This window comes from Coturnix japonica, chromosome 4, assembly GCF_054131305.1.
Source record: "Coturnix japonica strain WE chromosome 4, WE-NBRP24, whole genome shotgun sequence".
Classification (NCBI taxonomy): domain Eukaryota; kingdom Metazoa; phylum Chordata; class Aves; order Galliformes; family Phasianidae; genus Coturnix; species Coturnix japonica.
In genome coordinates, this window is record NC_140666.1 from 48000138 (window position 1) to 48023244 (window position 23107).

Consider the following 23107-nt stretch of genomic DNA (forward strand, 5'->3'; position numbering starts at 1 on the left):
TGTTTGACTCCTACACTTACTGCCTGCAAACAGTCAGCATCTCAAGTTCTTCCAGGATACTTTTCTTCTCTGCAGAAGAGAGTATCTGGGATGCCTTTGAATATCTTCTATATCTTGCATATGCTGTAAAAGGAATAAATAGGGAAGCATAAAATGATTTGATCTAATCCAAACTGAATGTTGACTCCAATTATTCAGTAACATAAAAACTGATCCCACTTCAACCAATAAATACATGTGAAGTAACATGTTTTTTCTAATTTTCAACTTTCTTAAAATCATTTTTAGGATAATCTCTTTAAACCTCCTGATAATGTGGTAGTTACAAAGACAGAAAGAGTAGCATTAAAATGCCCAAACTGGAACAGTTATGAATTATCAGTTTGAGGAATTTGTTTTATTGTTTACCCCTTCAGACACACATTAAATTACAAGGATAATTAGTGTTGGAGTTGCTAATGTTGAAATCCTTAACCTGCTGACCCTGTCGGTAGGTGTTATGTGACTACTTTCTGGATATATGTAGTTTATTTTCACACCATAAGATGCTCGTACAGTTTTCTAAATTTCAATCTCATAATTAGTGTATGTGAGTAATTGTACAGGTGTTCAAGACAATTGCTGCTACTGGGTCTGGCAGTAATGCACTGAATTTTAAATCCTTACTCTGTGTGTTTCAGGAATTCCTACATCACTAAGCTGGTGCTGGAATGAAGGTGACGCAGTTGCATTTGTGTCCCACAGAGGTCCTTTGTACATTTGGACTATCTCAGGATCTTTCAACGTGGTAACAGCACATAAAGGAGCACACAGTTTCTTGTCGGATATCTGTCTGTTTAGGTGGCATCCAAATAAAAAAGGGAAAGTAGTCTTTGGACATACTGATGGAAGTCTGTCTATTTTTCAGCCAGGTAAAAACTGATATGGTAAAACATGTTTTTGTTGTTGATGATATTTGTACTTGCATGTAATTCTGCACTTTTTTCATTTAGATTTTTATGAATGCATGTACATGTTCAAAACTTAGAGTATGTCTACTTCATGTATATAACAGAAATTACTTAGATGAAAAGCACACAGCATTTTCTTTGTTGCTACTTCCTTTTGTGATAACACTGAGATTTTTGACCTGTTACAGAATAATAGCCACAAAATTCAAATAAATTGTATTTCCCAGTAATTCTTTTATTCTGCATAGACCAGCTTGAATTTTTCAGCAGTCTCTTACTTTGCATTTGCACTGTTCTAGAGTTTGGTCTTTTTATCAGGCTTTCTATAAGCCTGGTCTTGAATACCTCCTTTATTCATGGAAGTTATCAGGACAGCATATATTTTCTTTCATTAGAAATTGGTTAATCAAGCTGACAGCTGTTTCTGTGTTCTGCTGTATTAAAAAATAGTCATCTGCAGGACTACATTAGGTCAGATATTGCAAAATCAGCTTTCTTGAATTCAGTGGATCAAACAGAAGATTAGACTATACAATTTCAGAGGGAAACAAAAGTGAAATTTGAAAAAATATATCCTCTAGTTACTTAATATTGCTGAAATAATCTGTATTCTTGTGCTCTTAAAGGTTCTAAAAATCAGAAGCATGTCTTAAGACCAGAGTCTCTTAAAGGAACAGATGAAGAAGATCCAGTTACAGCACTGGAGTGGGACCCTTTGTCAAATGACTACCTTCTTGTTGCGAATTTACATAATGGCATTCAACTAGTTGATTCAGAATCTCTGTCCTGTATCACAAAATTTAATTTTCCCAGTGCAGCAGCATCTGTTCGGTGTTTAGCCTGGGTTCCTAGTGCACCTGGAATGTTTATAACTGGAGGTAAGCCTTTTATTTCCCAATTTATGGAAAATTGATAAATGTAGCATTTAGTCTTCAAAACTGCTATCAAAGGTTTGATATCTGTTTATTAACATTTCTACAAATGGAAGCACATATGTATCGTACAAAAAAGCCTCTTCAAGTATCTGTGTGGAAAAGAACAGAAAACTACTCTGAGCAGTGTATGTATTTACACGGAAGTGACTTCTAACTATTTTTCCTAAATAAAACAACTGTCTCAGTTTACAGCCATTCCCCCTTGTCCTATCACTATCCACCCTTGTAAACAATTGTGTTTATACACTCCTGTTTATACACTCCTTTCAAATATTGGTAGGCCACAATGAGGTCTCTCTGGAGCTTTCTCTCAAGCTAAACAAGCCGAGTTCCCTCAGCCTTTCTTCAAAGGAGAGGTGCTCCAGCCCTCTGATCATCTTAGTGGCCCTCCTCTGGACCCACTCTAAGAGCTCCATGTCCTTCCTGTGCTGCTGGGTGCCCCAGGATGCAGGTGCCTGGATGCAGTACTGCAGATGGGGCCTCGCAAGAGCTGAGTAGAGGACAGTCACCTCCCTTTCACTGCTGGCCACTCTTCTTTTAATGCAGCCTGGAACACAGTTGGCCTGTCAGGCTGCAAGTGCACACTGCTGGCTCACATCCAGCTTCTTATCCACTCTCAAGTCCTTCTCAGGGTGTATGAAAATAATGTACAGTACAACAGAGCAACTAAAAACATGTTTTTATGTTTGTTACTTCAGATTCTCAAGTTGGTGTGTTACGTATTTGGAATGTATCACATACGGTGCCTATAGATAATTTAAAATTGAAGAATTCTGGTTTCCATAGTTTGCATGTGCTAAGTTCTCCTCCAAAGAAGAAGTGTAAGTGTACTCTTGGTTGTTATTCTTATGCATGCAAGTTAAGATAATACTTTTTGTGAATCTTGGCACAGTCAAGTAAATCTCTGTAATCTTGTGGTTGCTCTGTAGTTCTTAGTTAAACAAAGCGTCCTCTCATGCCACTGAATGGATCTGTAAGGGATCAAGCCCTGTATAGTGTCCTTTAGTAGGTCAGGCTTTGTACTCCCCTGTATGTTTGTGTGTGCATATGTATAAAACTCTGGAATACAAAACAATTTTGTCTATATAACTGCTCTTTATTATTGCATAAAAAAATTGGAGATAGTAATATGTCTGTATTTTTCTTTTATTAAGCGTTCTCATTTCCGTCTCCTATTAACTATCCTCATACATCCTCGACAAGTGAGGCTGTTCCTCCTCCAGCTTTATCACAAAAACAAGCATTTTCTCTTCCTCCTGGCCATGTTGTCTGTTGTTTCATGGATGGTGGTGTTGGCCTTTATGACATGGGAGCCAAAAAGTGGGATTTCCTTAGAGATTTGGTAGGTCATTTTTTCTTTGTTTTGAAATGACAGTTTGGCTTATCCAGCTTTTTCTTCGAACATTTGTTGTCATTCAGAAATAAAGAGTTTTCTGGTTGATGGTGATGAGTTTTGTTTGCTTGTTTTAACTGAAATTTTACTGGTACTTAATGATCTTCTAATAGTAATTTTGGAGCTGTCCTCGTATCAGCTCGTTTTGAGGGAGAAGTTTGCAATTGGGTTTATCACGTGTTAGGTGAGTCTCTTTTTCCCTGGTTATTCAGAAGGATTTTTCTTTCTTCACTCAGTTTTCCTTGTAAACCTTAAGTAGTTTGCAGTCACACGTCTGTGTTTGAATAGAAGCTTACATTCTGCTTTCATTTTTATTTGTTGTTTTTTTGTTTTGTTTTGTTTGGGTTTTTTTTGTAAATCAAATGAGGTTTAAAAAATTCTTGTATATTTGCTTCTCATGTTTTTGTCAAATTTAATTCCATGAGACTGTTTTAAGAAGTTAAGATGGGAAAGTTCTGAAGGGTTGAAGTATAAACTGCAATATGGAAGCATCTGGCTTTAGAACGCAGAAAGCTGTGTTCTAAATGTTTTAAAATAAACTGTACAGAGCTTGACTATTTCAGTCAGATACTCTTTACCTAAAAGGTAATGTTAATTTCTGCTTTACAGTTTTCTTTTGCTTGCTTTTGTTTAGATTTAGATTTTTTTTTTATTATTATATCAACTGAATCCCAATGGACAATGCATCCCCGGTATTGTGTCATCCTGTTGTTTTGGGGCAACATCTTTCTGTTTTTAATAGTGTTCTTGAAGTGTTATAGTCTAATCTAGTTTAATGCCTTTTGATTTTGGCTGAGTAGTCAAAATGAGAAGGGGTTTTTGAATTCATGATTGATCTAAATGCTTTTTACTAAGCATTTACTAAGCTTAGTTTAGATGGACTTCTGGTGGAAAAAAGAACTTTAATAAAAAACAGCTTTTTTTTGTTTGTTTTTCTTTTCCTTTAAGGGACACATTGAGACCATCTTTGATTGTCAGTTCAAACCTGATAACCCTGATCTTCTTGCTACAGCTTCATTTGATGGCACAATAAAAGTTTGGGACATAAACACTTTAACAGCAGTTTACACATCTCCTGGTAATGAAGGGGTTATTTATTCCATTTCTTGGGCTCCAGGTAAGAATGTTTTACTTAAGAAGTTCTTGAGTCAGCATTGCAACACTTTGTGTGACAAAAGTATTCATTTTAGACAGAAGGGTGTCTTAAAAGTTTTTAAACATGACTAAAGTAACATATTTAAGTCTTGTAGAATCCAGTGCTTCAGTACCTGTTGAGATTTACCCTTGTGAGGAATGATCTCTACATTTCATATTAAGTCTGGAGGAAGGAAATGAAATCTCCAGTTTTTCTAGCACTGCATCACAGAGATGATGAAAAGGCTTCCTTTGTGTGAGATACAGTTGATTAAAAGAGTTCAAATTCAGTTCTATGCTGAAAAAGTGGAATACACACTCATCCCTATTTGCTATTCCAATCACTGAGCTCTGTTTATTAGAATAAAGACTGTTTTTGGTTTTTTTTTCCTAAATGTCTATCTTAGACACTGAAGTTAGTTGGAAATTTTGATGTTTGAACTGTTCTGCAACCTATTTAGCTGAATTTGAGAGTACGTTTATGATAAAATTATTGATGTAAGTACTTGTTAAGTAGGGTTCTTGTGACTGAATTATTTGGATAGCAGATATTTTACTCATTTTTTTCTCTCAAGTTTAAATTCAACTGACTGATCTTTTTCAATGAATTTAAACTCTTAAGAAATATTTTTATGGGAAGCTGAATGTAGCCTGTATAAATGAAATGAATTGGCACTTTGTTTTTCATGTCAGAGCATCTCTTGCACCTTGTTCTTTTTCACATATGATTTGAATTGCTCTGTAGAAATTATGACAATATGAAAAAAGATGTTCCATCTTTTGAGTTGTTTTGTTTTAAAATTTAATTTCAGTTTGTATTAGCGTCTCACATTAAGAGAATAACTTGTTTGTGAGGGGGAGGAGTAGAATTGGTGTCTTTCAGGATTTGAATTCTGAATTTTTAAAAATGTAAACTAGTAAATTTAGGCTAATTCAAAGCATGTCCTTTAGCTTGTGTACTCTTAACTTCAGTTCCTTACACTTCATTGTTGTCCGTATCAGACAGAACTACTTCTTTCGCATCCCTTACTCCCAGCAAGTTCCTTCTAACCTTTGTACAATTGTTTAGCTTCATTCATAAAGTATACTCCAGTATTTGTCTTTACTTGAATTTGGTCTCAAAAGAACTTTTCTTTCTTTTTTTCTGTCTTTGTCCCACCAGAATTTCTTTCCATTCTGTATATGCACCTTTTACCTAGACTCCCCTTGTACAAATGGCCTTTTTTGCTTGTAATTGCAATATAAAGTAAGTCAAAACACACCTATAAAATATAGCTTCATCAGGTATAGACAGTTACTGTGATGAGAATCTTGATTTCCAGCTTCTCCTTTGTCCTTTGTTCTTCTTTCCCACTTCATAGAGTATCAGTACATGCTCAAGTATGTTCTTGTTAGCTCAGATGCTGCCTGGTGCAAGATACAGGAAAACAGAAGCACTGTAGCATTCTGCCTGGTTTGTGTTAGTATATAAGGAACTTTAATAGCAACTGATCTACTTCAAGCTTAAAACATTGAAATTGTATGCTTACTGAACATTATTTTCTTGTGACTTTAACTGCAAAGCTTTCAGCAGGCATTGAGAATGCTTTTTTCAACTATACAACTTTCAGTCTGCTCTTTGTTCAAAACAGGAATGTAGGAAAAAGGGTGGAACTGGTATTTACCACTTGATATCAAATACTGGACTTAAACTGTGGAAAAACTACTGGCTTTGTGCCATTGTTGATTTCTATTCATATTATGTTAATTGTGATAGCTTAAAAATGTCTTTCTTTAAAGGGGATCTGAACTGCATAGCAGGTGCAACGTCCAGAAATGGTGGCTTCATCTGGGATGTCCCAAGAGGCAAAATAATAACACGATTCAGTGAGGTAAGATAAGATTTTTTTTTTTGTCTATTGAATGTAAACTAGCTGTTCCCTCTAGTATCAAATAAACATAGCATTTAAAAAAAATAAATAAATGTTAAAGGACTATAACAGAAATCCATTCAAAGAAAGATGTAAGTGCTGGTTTATCTGTGAGACAGATTAATTCTTTTCTACTTCCTCTGAGTGGGTTTACGACCTGAGAATAGTGAAGAACCAGATGGTCTTCAGTATCTCAAAAGCGGTTCTGTAGTGGTGGTGCATATCAAAAGCAGAGTGGTTTCTTTCTTCAAAGTATAAATGTATATGGACATAGACTTCAAAACTGAGGATCAAAACATAAAAATTGAAACAATGTTCCATATTTTCAAACATTAGACCCAGAAAAGAATTTCTGAAGTTTAGACCAGTAAAACTGCCTTTTGCAACATGCTAAAACATATGGCTTATTTAGAATCTTGCCTTACATTACTGGTAATCTTTGAGGGCTTGTGCGTATCCTGGGACAGTAGCATAATTATTATTGACAGAAAGAGCATTCATGCAAACTGCATGCAAGGTTTTGTAGTATTCTCAATATATAGCTCTAGTCTTTGTGTTAGACATAGTTACCTGTGGCTACATCTGTGTCAGAGGAAAAGGCTGCTGTTTAAGAAGACAAATGTAGAGAAGAACAACCTTTAAAGAACTCTAACACATCAGAAGTTTGGCATATTGCTACTACTGAAGATCTGGTTTGGATTGCTGGTCCTGATGCACATATCACTTAAGTTTTCACAGTTATTCATTCGCACTGATTTCATTATTTGATGAAGTAGCTAACATTTATTCAAGCTTCAGATTCATGAGTTGCTTATTCTTCCCCTTAATCCAGTTTTCTCTCATGTATCCTGGAGACTAGGACAGTTTTACTACTGTCTGTGTCTCCCATTACAGCTTTACACACTTAGGACCTCATGTGGTTTTGTACCTTACACTTTACTGGGAGAAAAGGGCTGAAGCCCATAGGAGAAGAAAAAAAAGCCACGAGTCAATAGATAAGAGAAAAGGGTGAGTTATTTCTTATTGATAGGTATTTTGCATTTTTTGAAGCATGGAAAGAATGGAATCTTCTGCATTGCCTGGAGTCATAAAGATTCCAAAAGAATAGCAACCTGCAGCGATGATGGATTTTGGTGAGTGTTACTGGAAGAAAAAATAAAACAACAAATGCACATCTCAAGCCAGTAGACTTTGACAACGTCATCAGTGATTAATTTAAAAACCATACTCACTGGACAAAATTCGGAATATTCTGATCTCCTATATTTGCTAGGATATATTTTTTTAGGGTCTCAAGAATTATAATAAAGGAACTGTTTCCAAAAGCAATAGTAGCTATGACATTTTGATATTGAAGCCTGTTCATAAGTTTTATTTAGCAAAGAGTATTCTTTGTTTTTTATTTGTACAGCAGATACTGTTTATAAGCTATTGCTCTTTATCTTCATTGTTTTGTTTTTTAGTTTTGTTAGGAGTCACAATTATAGAAGAGTATTTCCTATTTATTATTATAGAAGGATAATAGTTTCTTTGAAAAAATTATCAAATGCCAAGAATTTGGTGTATTGTGTTTCAGTACCTTTAAAAATCTTTTCCTTTCAGCTCTTTCAAATCTTTTTCTTTCAACTCCAATCTAAGAAGAAGAGGAAAAACTTTATTATCTAGACAAAAATAAATCTTTTAAAAATATCTGTTCATACCTGTTGTATCACCATGACTTAGATTTTGGCATGTAAGAATTCTACAGAAAGGGAGGTACCACAGCGTAAAAATTTTACAGCTCCTTTGGAGGAATGTTTTATAAATGATGAAGTCCAATTAAATGTTTTGCTGGGAAATACGTAGTACTGTAGCTGAAGGGCAGGAGTAAAAAACTTCTTTCTGTATACCTTTGTTGCTGTCTGGCTTATTTGCATAGAATCAAACGTGACTTTTGGATAGCCTACTCATAATGTTCTATTGTAATTGGTTTCAGTATTATTCGAACCATTGATGGCAAGGTTCTTCACAAGTACAAACACCCAGCTGCAGTGTTTGGCTGTGACTGGAGTCAGAACAACAAGTGAGTGGAAAAATACCCCTGATAAGTGAGACTATTTACTATTGAAATGGATTGCCAGCAACTTTACATTCACAGTAGTGTATTTCATTGCCCAGAATGCTAATTTTTTTTACACAGACTCCTTAATAAATTCCTAAAGAATATATGTTTAAACTAGAAGAAGGAAAAACAAATGCTGATCATGATGCCATTTAATAGCAAACCAATATGACTAGGCATTATGTAATCTGTTTGGAAAATGTATATACTGTGATTAAGCAGTATAGGCATGAGGATCTCATAAACTACCATTGAATATGCTAGACATCCACTAGGGTACCATATTATGCCCGGGCCAGTAAGTTTCTATCTCTCAGATGGTAATTATTTCTGGGAAAACCATTACAATGCAAAATATGTCTTTCAGTTCTGGCAGCTTCTGTGGTACTGCCTTAAATGGTAGAATCATGCTGTTAGATCCTTCTCACAAAAAAGCTTAATATAACAAATTTAATGCACTTTAATACATGTCTAATTCTTGCCAACTGTCCAGATCTCAGAATACTTTATGCTACGTTGATAGTGATAAATACCCATAAGTAGCTATAATCAAATTTGCATCTAGAGAATTGTGGCTGTTCTTTAAAGTGTCATTAGAAGGAGCCCAGTATGTGTCTACACTTTGAAGAATAGTTGATAATGCTTCTGTGACTCTATAAATAATGAATATAGCTGAATAAGAGCCATGTATCTATTAGAGTTCTTAAATCATTCTATTAATTCACATATTCAGTTTGAAAGCAACTGCCTGAAGGTGAATCAAAGCATAATATGAAGAAACTCTTATGTTAAAATTTAAATTGTTTGTACATCATGCAATATTATAAACAGATAATAAGCATTGAAAAACAACGTATGGCAGCATTTACCCTGATGACAAAAAAAAATGTAGTATTTGAAAAACTGAATATATCAATATAAGACTTTAAAGTAACTTGGTAAAGAATTCTTTGTGAATACCCAGAGTACTAATAAATATTGGAGTTCGTATGAGCGAATTTAAAATAATGCCTTAGTAAGGCTGTTTTTTGCCTCTTCCCTGAATTTTGTCAGTTTGTTTCTTGGTGGGTTTCCTAATGTGTATTTTGTTTAATGGCATCTAGGAAATCTGAAAAGAGGCTTCTGTCTTAGGCCTTACACTCCTTGAATTCTTGTTTCACTCTCCCCTACTTTATATGTAGAAATAAAATTTTGAAACCTGGGTGTTGAGATAAATGAATCCTCACAGTCTATAGATTTCCTTCACATTCTTTTTACTCTGTATTTCATTAAATCATAAATCAGCAGTAATTCACCTAGTAATAGTTATATTCTGAGTTCTGAATACAATATACTCACTATATTCAGAAATGCTTGATTAGACTACTGTACATCTCCATCTTTTTTTTATTTCATCTATTTCATGGGGTTGTCACTCAATGGCATTATAAAGAGACAGAAGACAAGCAAAAATGAATTACTTTTAAAAGTAAATTGCAAAATATGTATCATATTTATTTTTAAACTCCAAAACCATGAGGACTTATGTGATTCCAGTGACTAATGATATATTATTTTTATTTTGCAGAGATATGATAGCTACTGGTTGTGAGGATAAAAATGTTCGTGTTTATTACTTGGCAACTAGCTCTGATCAGCCACTGAAAGTTTTTACTGGACATACTGCAAAGGTGTTTCGTGTACGTTGGTCTCCTCTGAGAGAAGGAATCCTGTGCAGTGGCTCTGATGATGGGTGTGTATTTCTGAACTGTGAGAAGATCCCAAGCACTGGGCTATTAGAATGACTTTTAACATTTGTACTCTTGTTGCCACTGGCTCTTTAAGAAGCTCTGTGGATAATGGATAATTCAGATCTCTCTGCAGGTCAGATTCAGAATGCTGGCCATTGACTCTAGCCTCTTTTATAATTGCCTTTTGTTAAGTAATAATATTTTATAATTACTTTTGTAAAGATATTGCAAATAAATATTCTGAAGCTTAGAATATTGCTAAAGTAGAGAGAGTCATATTTTGGTAGATAATTTAATGAGCATAGGTCTTTTGTATCCTGTTTCAGTACTGTTCGAATATGGGATTATACACAGGATGCTTGTATAAGTATTCTTAGTGGACATAAAGCTCCAGTGCGAGGACTGATGTGGAATCCTGAAATTCCATACCTTCTGGTATCTGGCAGTTGGGACTATTCCATTCAAGTCTGGGACACAAGAGATGGAACGTGCTTGGATGCTGTTTATGATCATGGTGCAGATGTATATGGTAATATTTAAAATACACTTTATTTCTGTATTAAAATGAATTTTAAATATTTGACCACACTTTTAAATTCTGTCTCCACTAGGATTAACATGTCATCCTAGTCGACCATTTACTATGGCATCATGCTCTCGTGACTCTACTGTGAGACTTTGGTCATTGACACCACTTATAAATCCTCTACCGATAAATATCTTAGCAGATAAATGCTGGGATGAGGTTATTGGTAATATAGGTAAGCAGACTGCATATATAATTGTTTAGATATTGTACATGTTACTGTACTTAAAATTATGTATGCATATATAATTTCTAAATATTTTCTGTATTAGATCGTGCTGTAGAATCTGGTGCTCCTCCTTTGCTGTGTGGTAAAGTTTCCAGAGATATTAAGCAAGAAGTAGAAAAGATGATAGGAAATACTCGAGAAGAAAAACTAAGATGGTTTTCAGAATGTTTTTCAGTAAGTATTCTACAGACTTAAGGATCATTGCAACACCTTGAGGATGTTAGATAACATAAGGTTGACAGTTTGTCCTGCTTTCTCCTCTGAAGTCAGCCTCCAAAACTAAGGATAGAAATTATAATTTTCTGTTGAATAAAATGAAAATATGTTATATATTGAACTACACTGAATTCCTATTCTAGTCTGCGAAAGGGTTGCTGGATAAGGTTTAAACTGCCTAAGTCTGTGTAATACTGAATTGCTGTATTACCTCCTGGCAGCTGCAGATGTGAACCGCTTTTGCCCCAGCGGCTGTCTATTGACTGTTTTGTTGCAAAATAAAGTTTCCTTTAAATCACTGCAGCTTTTTGGTGCAGTTGAGTTAACATTATCAACTCCTGTATCCCTGTGATTATTTACTGCATGTGGGCTGAAATTGAGGTAGAAAAAGGGCAAAAATATCTTAGAATTACACTTCGTGTGAGATGAATACGCTGATCTGCAGAGATCTAGTTCATGCAAAATATTTGTATGCTTTGATTTCTGGCTAAATTTTAGGATATGATGCTGAAACACCCTTCCTCAATTACAAATCCTGAAATTTCCTGACTGTTCCATTGAAGTGTTCTTGTACAATTCCTTGTTTGATGAAAGTGCTATATTTTTACGTCCCGTGTTAATTCTGGAGCAAAACTATTTCAAAACATTAGAATTTTCAGAGAACAAATTTTTCTCATCAGCTGTGTTTGGTTTTTGAGTCCAGCAACTGCTTAAATTACTGTGAGTAGGTTCCTCTGGGTAGCTTCCTTCAGGTCAAAGGCTTAATGGTGTTTTTTTTGGTTTTGTTTTTTTTTTTTTTGGTAAGCTTTTTTAACTACTTAGACCCTTCAGGAATTAATTCAATATTAAGCTATCATCTTCCTTTTTTACAGAGGGAAAGACTGAAATACTAGAACAGTATAAATGTTTAAAATGTTATGGAAATTCCCCACAAAATATCACTGCAACCTGTAGAAGCTCATGTGTACTGGTGCACCAGACATCTCTTTTTTTTGAGTTTTAATGTAGTAAACTGGATTTTGTGTTGAACTCTATTTTTTTATTTATTTTTTTTTGGTTAACCTGACTCATGCCTTTCTTCCACAAAAGACAGTAAACAACTTCTTGAATAGCTATTGCAACCCATCAGATATTGTTTTATGCCTGTGCTAATTGCAACAGAGCTTGTACCCACTTGGAAACAAAAGGGGAAGCTCTAATGGTGAGCCTTCAGCTGTAACTGTACATAAGCAAATACTTTGATTCATGAGTCTTATGATATCTTTTGTTTTCAGAAATGAAGGAGTTTTATTGAGTGTCATAGTAAATCTTCCAATAGTAAAATGGTCTGGAGTTTTATTTCTCGGCAAGCATTTTTTAAGGCCTTTACAAGTTTCATTTCTCTTGAATGTTATTGTAATACAACTTTCTTTTTCATCCATAACAATTTCAGCCTCCAGGAGGCAGCAAAAATTTGTGGGATTTAGTTGCTGTAATAAAAGGACGGGATGATAGTCTGCTTCCACAAAATTACCGCAAAGGAATTATGCATATCAAACATCTTGTTAGATTTAAAATGGTAAGTGAAACATAAATGTTATGGGAAGATTGTTAATAACCTGTTTAGTATCTCACTCTTAAAATAGTACGTAGTTTTTTTTCCAAAGGATTACAACTTATTTCATGTCTGAAAATTTTTGTGCAATGTCAGTTCTCTACTCAATACTGATCTGTTAGAACAGTGGCTTCTAGGTAAGTCTGTAATGATTTGATAAATACTATATTAAAATTCTAAGCTTTATATGTGTATTTTATATTCAGTAAAGTAAAATTCTTTGGTTAGATAAATCCAGAGTTTATAGTTGTGTCCAGATTAGGGACGGGGGTATTCATGTGTGAAAATGGAGGAGAGGCAGCAGAAATGGGCTGTGTGGAAGGAGCAGAAAAGCAAGAACCTGTCATTAATGGAGTTACGCAGCTTTAGACTGACTTAGACAGGAACGTGCAATTCCAGAACCAGGAATCATCTGTAGATACATATATTAAAAGTCAATCAGATGTACAGTTTGTACAGAATATGGAGATTTGGTTCTTTTAGGGACTTCTCAGGGAAACTAAACAATCCCATGTTCTAATGACTGAGTTGGAAATAGAGGAAAGTGATTTGTGTGAATCAGGCCATGCTTTAACTGCAAAGGACTAAATACCTACTGGGTATTATGTGATGTTGCTATTATATGCAAAAAAAAATGTCTCTTTTGCATAAGTCACCAGACTCTTATTAAGGAGTAGCTTTTCATATCTTAGAGCTCTGGTGATAGATGTTTTTTTTATTGCAGATGTTAACTGTAATTATAGCAGCTACATAGTAAGAAAAAGTGAGATAGTTTGGTTTGTAAGTAAAACAACAAAATAGGTTGTTTTTCTCAGCAGCTGACATTGCCAAAGTAAACTAAAGGTAGACAACTGCAATTGCAAAGAATGGTTGTGGTTCATTCAATACTGTATATGCTGAAATATAAGTGTATGAAGAGCTAAATGTGCTCTTGTGTGCATTTATGGTAGTGTTTAAAAATTGTAATATGAAATGCGACAGGGTTTTTTTTTATTGCATTCGGTATTAGTTGTGATCCTTTTGCAACTTATTTCTCAGACTCTGCCAGCTAGAGAAATTTAGTCTTGCCTCCTAAACCAATATAGAAATTACAGTTGTTAGAAATACCAGTTATTTGTTTGTCATATGGTAAGCGGGGTGTGATAGAACTTTAAACCCACTGTCTTTATTGACTTTCAAATAAAGAAAGAAGAGTAATAAGTATGATTCCCAGTAATACGCTAATCTCAAAATAGAGAGATGTTTGTAATGGACATTTGTGTGAGTTAATATTGCATGTGAGAGTATGGTTGAGAATGAAACAAAAATATGTAAAAGATTGAAGGAGATAAGAAGGAAAGTCTATATCATATTCTGAGAAGAATTTTTATCTTAAGTTATAGCTTTTGTATTCCACTGTAATGCATTCTTGAGAATACTTATTTTCATCATAGCAAACTAACTGGATTCTTTCTTTTTTTTTTTTTTTTTTCTCTTTAATTTACTCTCTTTTTTTATCAGTCTGAAGCTCATGAGCTGACAGCAGTAAAAATGTCCAAGTTTGGAGATGGTATTGGTGCACCAAGCAAAAAGGAAAGGCTTAAAGAAGCTGCAGAAATTCATTTAAGATTAGGACAAATTCAGCGGTATTGTGAACTGATGGTAGAGCTTGGAGAGGTAAAATATCAGAACATTACTGATGATGATTATAATGAAGATTATGAAAACCAGCTGGCATAGCAACAAAAGGGAAAATGAATCTTGAAAAGTGATCTTGCTCCAGTTATATTGTTTTTAACATACAAAGACTAATCTGTAGCTCATTACTTTAACTTTTTGACAAATATATTGTAATGGAAGAAATATAATTAAAGATACAGTTCTTTCCCAAAGTACAATCATCAGGAAAAACATATTGCTGCTTTCTTCTAGTGGGATAAAGCTCTCTCAGTTGCACCGGGTGTATCGATGAAATATTGGAAGAAGTTAATGCAAAGGTAAAATGATGAAAATACAGTGTTGAGTTGTAGCTTCTGTACTTAAAGTAACATAAACTAGTAGTAAGATTAAATACTAGTATTAGTAGTAATTGGCTTCTGTTACAACACTCTAGCAATGTACTTTTTTTTTTTTAGTAAGCTTTGGCCTGAAACTGTCAGGGACTTCAAGTGTGATTGTAGACATCAAGTTAAAAACTTAAGCATAAACTACAGGTTTAACTTGAAACTTCATCTGGTAGAGTGCAGTATCCTTAAAGCTTGCATCTTCTGGGATTTGGAAATGCTGATGGGTTTCAATGAACTTTATATAACCTCATTTAATACCTATACCATAATGTTTAGTGGTCAGTTATATATGTAGATCTTTCTTGTTTGTTTATTCATTTGTTTAATTAGGAGAGCTGACCAGTTAATTCAGGAAGGAAATGATGATGTCATCCCATACTGTATAGCTACTGGAGATGTGAAGAAACTAGTTGCTTTCTTTACTTCAAGAGGTCAGCTTAAAGAGGCTCAACTTGTTGCGCAGGTATTTTTACGTATGCCAGTGTATGTAATAGCATTTAGCTATTCATTTCTGATTCTGAAGATGGCAAGCATATTTAAAAGGCTAACTGTTCAATTTTGTAAAATTGCTAAATAATGCAACTCTTTTTTTTCCACTTCTGTTCCCACTTTTTACTAAGAAATCATAAAAATGTATCTCATACTGATTTTCTTTAAGCCTGATTCTTCTAAATTGCAATGAGGCAGCTATAATAAAAACTGATGATTAGTGCCAGGTTAAAGTAAAAAATGTATATAACTTGATTTTTATCAGTCTGTTCTTACAAGTCTCTGAGAGTTTCTCATGTTTTTCCATCAAAGCCTTAGTTATGCTTCTTCCTCCAGAATCTTAGGGTGAAATTATTCAGCTGCTGTAGTAGTAAATGTAGGAAATCAGCACTTGTATTCAGGTAACCTCTTAAATTAATGTAATAAGGCAGTACAAGTATGTGTGTAAATGAAAGTTAAAGGGTATGAAAAACATGAAAGACTGGTAATTCATTTCCATTTATCCCTGTTCCTTTATTCTGAGTAATTTTTGCCTGCTTTATACAGTTTCTTAAACTGTCAAAGAAAAAAAAAAAAAAAAAAGGCTTTGCTTGTGCTGCTTTGGCTTTTCCAGATTTGCTGGCATGCCTACTAAACTATGTCCATGGATTTCATCCTCTAGTCACTGTCATTTGTTCCTAGGGGGAGTAAAAAGTCTAGCTAGCAGCCCTCACTGTCCATTTAAAGCTGATTCAAAAGCTGAAAGAATTGTTTTCAAATTCATAGGAAGGAAGAGATCACTTGCTTTGGTAATTCTGTTGTGTAGCTGAATAAAACCAGGCTAAAATTTAGCTATCAATGGGTTTGTTGATTTAAACATTTCTTTTTGCTATACTTGGGCTTTGCAAGAATGTTTAGAGAGCTCAGATTTATTCTTATTGAAAATCACATTACTGGTTATAATTGACATTTTAATCTGTCTCTTTATTTTCTTCCAGGCAGCTTGTGAGGGAAATATGCAAATGTCATCGCTCTCCACAATGAGTGGAGATCACAATTCTGATTTAAACAATGCAGATGATTATAACGTGTAAGTTGTTGTAATTTATAAGTGAAATCTTCAAGTAGAATAAACCTTAGTAGTTTAATTTGGAACCAGCAATACAGAATTTGACAACAAAGTATTACATCTTCTAGTATTTATCTCATGGAGCCAACTGTCTACTGATGGATGTTATGCTGTTTAATCTCCACCGTATTGCCCCTTTCTGCCTGGTTGTTGTTTTGTTTTTTTTTTCACATATATGTATTATAGTTACAAGGAGCAAACCTACATGCTTAAATATGTCTTTAAAATTTTAGTTTTGTTTCATTAGAACTTTTGGAAAGTGTAGAGTAAGTTTCATTATTCAATAATATCTAAGAGACTATATTTTATGCATCTTCTGAAAGCTTGGAAGCTTGGAGTCTGTGTAGTTAATTCATTACTTTCATAGGTTTTAAGCAGTTGGAGCAAAACTTAGGCAGTATTCACTAGAGCAGGAGGAATATCCATGTATTTTATTTCCTCAGTCTGAGGCATTTCTGTACTGGTGTTGCTTTTGTGAAACTAATCCACTTGAATGTGTGTCAGCAAAGATGGATTCAGTTCAAACTAGTAACATTTTTTACTACTGTGTCAATATTTGTAATTCAGATATAGAAATTTCAGGATACAGAAGCAAACTTGTATTTAAATTCAGTGCCAAACAACTCTGACCTTGAAGAGATTTTACTGAATTCATATGTTGTTAACTGCAGGCTTCTTCAGAAGGTCAATGAGGAACTGGCGGAATGGTATTTCCAAGATGGCAATGCAGTGCTTGCCGCATGTTGCCATCTGGCTGTTGAAAACATAGAGGTAACTTCTCATTTATTTTTTGTTTATTCTTTTTAACTCTTTATTTGCATTAAGGCCAACATTCACTTTTTATAACACCATATATTATGTGGTTTGTTTTGATTTTCCAAATGTGTGTGCTGCATTCTAAATTCTACCAGTTACACTTGTTTTAGCTTTATATTTCTTTATATGATCTTGATCTTTACAATATTGAAGGTAGTGGTAAAATCCCGTATTTTTGTTTTTTAATTTCAAATTTTTCTCATAAACAAAGTTTTTTTTCAGAAGGAATGCTTCCTGATTATTTCCATAGAAACAACAACAGATACAAAGAGCACAATAGCACTGTTTGATAGAGCAAATTTTCAGCTATGGAATGCTTTTTATTGCTATCATTAGCTGTTTTCTCCAGTGATGAACAAGAGCTTGCATGCCATGCTTGTAACAGTCTGGACTAGTGGAGGTGACCTGGTGTTGCCACTGCTTAGAAGTCCCACACAGCTCTTCACTGTGCTAATATCTGCTGTTTGGTTTCCACAAGCATGCAGCAAGCATAAGTGAATGTCAATAGGTGCATTTTTTTTATTATTTTTTTTTTCCACATAGAGGAATTAAATCTTACATCTTTGCTTCATGTGCAATTCCATGTCAGATGCCATTTTGTCAGACTACCCCTCTGCTGCCATCTGATATACATCAAAAACGTTTCATGGGATACTGGCGGTGAATTATTCCAAATACTGCTGTCCTTTCCTAGATATTAACAAATATGATAGTGATTCCTGTATGTATGAAGTTTCATAGTTTCATAGTTTCATAGTTTTGTGCGGGTTGGAAGGGACCTTAGAGATCATCGAGTCCAACCCCCCGGGATTCAAGCCTCTGTGTAGCAGAGCGGCACTTCTACCACTTGCACCACAGGGGATTCGAACCCAGGGCCTCTGGTGTTGCAAAGTGGCGTCTTTAACCCACTGCGCCACCGGAGGCACACAAGTTTAATCTCTTTGATCAAACGAAGGAAGTATCTGCAAAAGGAAATCTAAAAGATTATTTGAAAACTGATTGACACTTGGTACATAATTACTGACTCATTCAAGAGGCCTAAATTTTATATGAAAAATTTATTTAATTAATGCTTCTTTAAAAAAAATTTCCTTTTGTAAAAAGGCAGTCTTGTAAATGAATGTCATGTGCTGAACATGGTGAATCCTCAAGAATAATTGTGTCCTTTAATGATACAATTTTTTCATTGAGCAAGCTTGCAATGGCAAACCTGATTCGTGGAAATGAACTGGAGTTGGCAATCAGTGTGGGTACTGTCTTAGGAGAAAGTGCAGCGCAAGCAACACATTATGCCCTAGAATTGCTAGCAAGAAAATGTATGACAGTAACAACATGGTAAGAATTTTTTACTCCGCAGAAGATTTGTTTATTCCCCTCCCCTGAAAAAATAATGGTGTGTCTCATACTGAAACTTATTTACACCAGGCCACTGTGAGTAGGTAGATTTCTGCTTGAATAAGAATTGCATCTGTGAAGCAGAGAGAATGCAAACAAATCTACTTTAACCTCAAAATACATTGTGTGAAAGTAAGAAAACAGTTCTTGTCATTTACACTGTGAAAAGCACTGAAAAAGTTAGGTATCTATTTGGGATCTAATTAGCATAGTAAGTCCTAATCTGTACAGAGTAAAAGTGACTGCTTTGGACAAAGTAAGGCTAATACTGGATTACAAAGTCAAAAGTCAGTGAAGTTTAAGAAAAATCTGCAAATTGATTTTAAGTACTTGTCTGACAATTTAAAATCACAAGAGACTGAGGAATTACTTTATACTGATATTGGATACACAGGTATCTGACAAAATTTAAAGATGAAAAAGGATTACTGTTTAATGCTGGAGGAGTAGGTTATTCCTCTGTTGCATACAAGGAAAGTTCATTTCTCCCCTAGATTTTTATCTTCTTTCTTGTAGTGGCTTTACTTTGAAAGATGTTTTTGGTCTGTTGTCTACCAATAAAACAAAATATTGCTAAGATATATTTGGCAGCTGTGTGGTATTTCAGAATTAACATTCATGTGTTTAAACGGACATGATTGAGCCTTAGTTTTCCTCCTGAACTTAGAATTTGTTCAGGCAAATAAAGAGAGATTCATGAGTCTCTCCGTATTTTGTAATAGAGATACTGACAGCATAGCTGTGCATACTTTGGTTTTCTGTGTTTGTGTGGTCACGCGTGGGAAAGGTGGAGCTTAAGAGCCTTTGAGCTTATTTGAAGGGTTCACTTTTTTATACAGGCTCTTGTTTGTAAGGATAGCCATCATCAGGAAACATTTCATTTCAGAGAAACAATGTAGATACCTTAAGGAATATCAGAAGGTTGATTACTAATAAAATCAATTTCTGATGGAATGTTTTTAGAAATGCTCGAAAATATAAATCCAAACAAAAACATCAAAACTAAACATGCATGTCCCTTCCCAATCTGCAGCCATAGGAAAAACATGCAGCTGTTTAGAGAAAATGAGTGTGAGTTTATGAACACCATTTTAGTATTTTTTATTTGCTTATCACCTAAATACAGCTAAAATGAACTTTCTTTAGAAGGCTAGTAATACTTTGCTTGAAATACTGAATTCTGTGTAACCTGATACAGCCACCTTATTTTTTCTGTCATACTAAGTATTTTTATTCAATCTGATTCTTAAGGGCTATATTATATATAACACAATTTGAGGCCACTGTATTGAGTATTCCTTTGAATTTTTTAATGAACATTTGATTTCAGTTTTCAGCTGAGCAGTTTCTAATCAATTAAAAAAAAAGAAAACAAAAAAAAACCATTATTGGTTATATAGGTGATTATTTTTTCCAACCACCCTGCCATAAACAGGGTTGCCACTCACTGGCACTGACTGCCCAGGGCCCCATTGAACCCAACCTTGAATGCCCCCGGGGATGGGGCATCCACAGCTTTTTCTGGCAACCTTTTCCAGTACCTCACTGCTCTCTGAGGTCTTTAAAATTTGTGAAATATAGTATATATTCTCAGTCTTTTTGTATCTTGGGGAAGTGGCTATTTCATGGTAATAGTATAAGATGTTTTCCAAGACCTTTTGCCATTAGGTTTGTTAGATATCAAAAGGTAATGGAAAAAAATTCTAATGTTATTCAAGTAGGCTTATCTGATTCTTGGATTTGCTGTTGTTATTTAGTTAATTCCTATTTGAATTTTCCTATGTATTCAAAGTAAGAATATGAAACAAAAATTTGTTCAAGATCTGTTCATTATTGTTTCAATGTCTTCCTTTTAGCTTTCCTTCACTTGGATACAGGTATTTTGCTTGTTTCTAGAAAGAGAGAGAAGTGTGTAACTTTACTAATGCTGAAAATAAGTTCCATGTCCTCATTAGTTAATCACAGTCAGTGCTGGAATGTAGGATAAAAAGCAATTATAAATATTGGACAGGAACTTAACATTTTTTTTAAGCCAAAGACTGCATTCTGAAAACTCATGTGAACTCAGTGAGAGCTTTTGCCTTACACAGGGACAAGTCAGTCTTGAGGCCCATAGGAGAAATGATGCTTGCATGAACAGGAGAGCCAAAGATCCAACAGAATAATCAGTTGTTAAAAGCTCAATCTAGTATTTTTTTTTTTAAGTAGATGATTAATATTTTTATGCGTGCTTTCTCCTGATGCTTCTTGTTATTGAATTAAACAAGAAGTAAAGAACATGTTAGGAGTGTCAGATTGCTAAAGCACATTTTTTTCTGTTCTGAAGCATGAAAATGGGTGTCCAGTTCCTGTGCTGCATAATCTCTTCTGTAATATTGCAGAAGTTGTAGCCATTCCAAATGACTGAGTGATGCTTTATGCTGATGTCCTGGTGCTCTAGAAGCTTTTTACCCTCCTGAGTTCTCAAAGTTTTACAGAGAATGTGCTTTCATGACAGAGTTACACTAATGTCTTTCTTACAACTTGGAATGATCCTATTCTCTCTTCCCTTCCCTGTTCACGTATTCCTGCATCTCAGTTTGAGATGGTTTTGACACACAGGTGTTAAATTCAACTAACTAAAACCACAGAAAAATAATGTATGCTTTACCCCAAAAAGATTAATAGATTTTTGTTTTGTTGATTTATTTACTTATTTATTTTGCAAGGCAGTGACTTGAATCTTCCTACCTTGTGCTGATAAGAGTATCAGAGGAAGGGGTGATGGAGAATCACATGAGAGATGGGAAATCAGGATCAGAATGATAGAGGAATGGAAAGGGAGATAGCAGGGAAGCAAGAAGTAGAACCTCCCCCTTTAGGCTTTTTTAGGAAGTTGCTGATAAGAATTTTAAGCGTTGTTTATTTCACCAAAAATAGACTCAGACTTAGTTACCTTGTTGCTTTTGCTCTCATCTGAAAGTAGCTGCTTTGTTTGTGTTCTTCCATAAACTAGAAAGAATGTGAGTTTCCTTCTATATTACAAACCATTAAGAGTAACTGTATCTTGTCTTGTGTTTATGCAGGGACTTAGCAGCTGATCTTCTTATGATGATTCCTGATAATAAACTGCAGTTGATAAAACTTTGTGCTTTTTATCCTGGATGCACAGCTGAAAGAAATGACCTACATGAAAAGGTAAAGTGAAATAGAATTCACCTAGTGTTAACAGAGTTTATGTATTGATTTGTTTCTTAATTTCAGAACATTTAAGGCTAAGGCCAAATAAAATTGTAAGATGATTTTCTTATACGTTGTATACTTAATCTTGTTTTCTGCTTTGTGCAGTGTTTCCATGGCACAGGTTACTTCCATAAGTAGCTTATGATCATCAGAATTACTTGTTTGTAGGGGTTCGTAGCCTCCTTGTCACTTATGTGTTTCCTAAACAGATCTTGGTAGGGCATCTTTATCTACTACCCTGAATTTACATCTTACATCTGTAACCTCTTTAAATCCTCGTTTCCCCTCTTTTCAGTAGTGAAGGAGTCTGCACCACTAACTCCCTTAATGCTCCATATCTATTAAGCAGTAGTAACAAGTTCACAATCATTAACAATGGAAACAGATATTAATCATGTCAAAGTTAGGGAAGCATCTGTGTTGTTCTCTTGTCTAAGTGGCTTTCTTAATGCCTTATAAATGGAGGTATATCTTTCAAACATCTCTTTAGAGAGAGATTGATCTTAATGTTATGTATTTTTGTGCATCTCAGATAACTCTTTAAGTATTATAATAATTCTTTAGCAAAATCATTGTTTTCTAGTGTAACCTTCCCAATGTAGAAGAATGTATGCGATTGGCAGAAACAACTGAGGCAGACGGTGATATATTTGAAACTATAAAGTACTATCTGCTAAGCAGTGAACCAGAAAAAGCTCTCCCTATTGGCATTCAGTATGTGAAAGGTACTTGAACGAAAAAACTTTTTAAAGCACAATTAATTTGTATAGCTTCTCTCCTCAATTGTTTTTTTTCTTTATTTTTGAACAGAACAACTCTGTGGCTCAGATTGGACTTTAGATTCAGTCTGTCCTTACCTTGACCTTCTAAGTTACATTCGCACTGAACAATTAATGTTGAGTAACTGTACACAGTGAGTATGTTTTCCATATTTATAAAAGTGGAAATTTTACTTAAAGAAACTTCTGGAACTAAGAAAAACATCTATAGGTACAAACTGTTATCATTTTTGTTGACCAGAAGAGTGGTACAAACAGATTGCAAGCAATAGGTTTTATTATTTTTATATTTATTTATTATTTAAATAATTAATAAAAAATTTAAATTATTTATTATTATTCTCCAGGCAATAATTCCCAGCCTGGAGAACTGAATGTGGAATTTTCTTAGATTTTCAGGGTTTAGCAAAAAGAATGAAAGAGTTTTGCCTGCTGTTTTCACAGGCATTTATGGTGGGTTAGTCGATGTTGGTCT

The 23107-nt window shown here is 34.5% G+C and overlaps 1 protein-coding gene across 13 annotated transcripts in view; it reads left to right on the forward strand.

The window, feature by feature from the left end:
• WDR17 (WD repeat domain 17) overlaps nt 1-23107 on the forward strand; it is a 44276-nt gene that overhangs the window by 15296 nt on the left and 5873 nt on the right. For 4 of the 13 annotated variants that reach the window (XM_015861782.3, XM_015861778.3, XM_015861780.3 and 1 more), the window contains 23 exons: nt 681-911; nt 1577-1828; nt 2584-2706; nt 3040-3227; nt 4227-4395; nt 6192-6283; nt 7373-7455; nt 8298-8384; nt 9991-10155; nt 10480-10682; nt 10765-10914; nt 11012-11142; nt 12617-12742; nt 14279-14434; nt 14690-14754; nt 15154-15286; nt 16290-16381; nt 17092-17191; nt 18432-18571; nt 20488-20508; nt 21697-21808; nt 22437-22578; nt 22664-22766. In XM_015861782.3, coding sequence (XP_015717268.2) covers nt 681-911; nt 1577-1828; nt 2584-2706; nt 3040-3227; nt 4227-4395; nt 6192-6283; nt 7373-7455; nt 8298-8384; nt 9991-10155; nt 10480-10682; nt 10765-10914; nt 11012-11142; nt 12617-12742; nt 14279-14434; nt 14690-14754; nt 15154-15286; nt 16290-16381; nt 17092-17191; nt 18432-18571; nt 20488-20508; nt 21697-21808; nt 22437-22578; nt 22664-22766 — 3064 coding nt within the window. Of the gene's footprint in view, nt 1-680; nt 912-1576; nt 1829-2583; nt 2707-3039; nt 3228-4226; nt 4396-6191; nt 6284-7372; nt 7456-8297; nt 8385-9990; nt 10156-10479; nt 10683-10764; nt 10915-11011; nt 11143-12616; nt 12743-14278; nt 14435-14689; nt 14755-15153; nt 15287-16289; nt 16382-17091; nt 17192-18431; nt 18572-20487; nt 20509-21696; nt 21809-22436; nt 22579-22663; nt 22767-23107 lie in introns of those variants that run through there. The other 9 variants (XM_085545121.1, XM_015861779.3, XR_014945353.1 and 6 more) reach the window with 6 other exon arrangements.